The sequence below is a fragment of the Talaromyces proteolyticus genome, assembly GCF_021365285.1.
Source record: "Talaromyces proteolyticus strain PMI_201 chromosome Unknown BGW36scaffold_14, whole genome shotgun sequence".
Lineage (NCBI taxonomy): Eukaryota > Fungi > Ascomycota > Eurotiomycetes > Eurotiales > Trichocomaceae > Talaromyces > Talaromyces proteolyticus.
In genome coordinates, this window is record NW_025764290.1 from 1,536,811 (window position 1) to 1,539,047 (window position 2,237).

Consider the following 2,237-nt stretch of genomic DNA (forward strand, 5'->3'; position numbering starts at 1 on the left):
ATTATTGTAAACGATATGGCTCCGCACTCTTAGAGTTTATTGACTAGTGTGGAAAGCATACATTGACACCTGCAATTATAAAAATTAGGGAACTCTCACTCATTGTCCTCCTTTTCTCGCAATGAAACACACGGATCTTTTGATATATTACAACGTGAAACATGGTTACCAAGCTACATGCTTCTCGAGAGCACAATGAAGTGTCTGGTTCGGTGAAAGCAAACGCCTATAACCTGACAGTCGTCCTGTTTGCCTCACTTGGATCATTCTCCTATGGCTATAGTTCGTCTATTATTGCATCAGTATTTGGACTTCCTTCCTTCTTTAGTTATTTTAATCTCTCCCTTATCGGGCCAAATGCTACTAAAGCAAACGATATCATTGGCGGTAATATTTTTGTTTAATGTTACCATCTCTCAAAGCTAACAAGGTGATAGCGGCAAATGGTCTCTTCTATGGGGGCGGTATTATCGGAGCTCTTACTGTTAATTACGTCCTAAACAAATTTGGCCGATGCAAATCTATCCAGTCAATATGCGCCATCTGCATCGTCTCGTCTGCTATCCAAGGAGGCGCTATTCATATCGCAATGATCTTGGTAGGCCGGTTCCTAAGTGGCATAGGTGTGGGGATGATGCAGGTAGTCATACCTGCATATATGGTAATGACACATTATTCACCCAACGTATTGAATATCAATTCTTCAAAGTACTTACTATCTAGCACAGTCAGAGCTCTCCCCTGCAAAACAACGGGGCCGAATGACTGGTAACAACCCCATTCAGGGACTCGATATGATCTGGATACCCGCTAAATTATTGAAAAGGATCACACGGAGTTTTTATTGTGGTTGGATATGTGAGAAGCTTACACTCCCTATATATCACCCCGCCCTGTTCTTGGCTGACCTGGTAACTTTCATTAGACTGTAGCTGCCTTAGCTGGCCTAGGATGTTATTTCTCTAAGCCTGAAGTTGAATGGCGGCTTTGCCTAAGCCTTCAGGTCGTTGCTCCCCTCATCCTCCTTTCCGGATCTGCCTGGCTTCCAGAATCTCCAAGATGGCTTCTTTCACAAGGCCGAGATCAGCAAACTTTGGATATTCTGCGAGACCTACATGACCAAGGAGATGGTTCCTCTGGTTATGGCGCGAATGAAGAATTCTACCAAATTTTAATTCAACTAGAGCTTGAAAAGAAGGACGAAGTATTTGGAATCTGGGATATGTTGAAGCGACGATCATACCGAAAGAGAATACTAGCTGGGCTATTGATTGAGTCTGTTCTTCACTACCAGGTACAACATCGTGTTCTCAGCTTACCTAGCGTATAGATTTGCCTCTCAGTCTACCGGCGTCCTAGTCATCAATAACTACCAAGTTCTCCTCTATAACAACCTCGGACTTTATGGCTGGCTCCCACTTCTCCTCTATACTATATTTTCAGCTTGGGGTGCCTTTTCAAACTGGGTTAACTCCTTACTACTCGATTGGCTCGGACGGATCCCTGTTCTCACTTATGGCCTCATAGGCTGTATTTCTGTGATGATTGTAGAAACAGCCCTAGTGGCATCCTATGCTTCAACATCAAACAAAGGAGGCAACGCAGCAGCTATCTTGTTTCTCTTTCTCTTTATCATGTTCTACGGAGGGACACAAGATGCCAGCAGTTACGTGTACTGCAGTGAGATATTTCCGACCAGAGTGAGAGCTCACGGGTTAGGGATATGCATTGCCGGCCTCTTCGCAACGGCTCTTTTATATACCCAGGTTTATCCTACGGCTTTCGACAATATTGGATGGAAGTACGTTGAAAACCTGTTGCGAGTATTTGAAACTCGAAGTACCTTTCCTGGTATCACTAACTAATGTCAGATATTACATCGTTTTTATCTTGGTTCCCGCTGCATGCGTACCATTCGTCCGACGCCTCCCGGAGACCAATGGTCTGTCACTTGAGGAAATTACAGCAAAATTTGGAGACGAGGTTACGACCAATATTCAGGACCTCACTGATGATTGCCGTGATATAGTTAACAATCGTCTTTTAGCAGTCGGGCTCAGTATTCCCCAGGAAAGAATGAGACATACAGAAATTATGGAAAAAGTGGCAACACACCATAACGAGACAGTTCTCAACAGCCAAGTTAGACCGAATAACTTTGAGTAGAGTTGTCTTACGTTCAGCCTTCAGGCCTCTCAAATATCAATTGTATATTTGTATTATTTGTATCCGAAATC

At 43.5% G+C, this 2,237-nt stretch overlaps 1 protein-coding gene across 1 annotated transcript; it reads left to right on the forward strand.

Moving 5' to 3' along the window:
• Window positions 1-227: 227 nt before the first annotated feature.
• Window positions 228-1,995, forward strand: BGW36DRAFT_275019 (general substrate transporter; the record flags this gene model as incomplete). Its single annotated transcript, XM_046210181.1, has 7 exons — window positions 228-387; window positions 438-661; window positions 729-768; window positions 827-858; window positions 926-1,275; window positions 1,331-1,801; window positions 1,872-1,995. Coding segments are annotated over 7 exons (1,401 nt in total), but the record flags the coding sequence as incomplete, so codon positions are not given.
• Window positions 1,996-2,237: the final 242 nt, after the last annotated feature.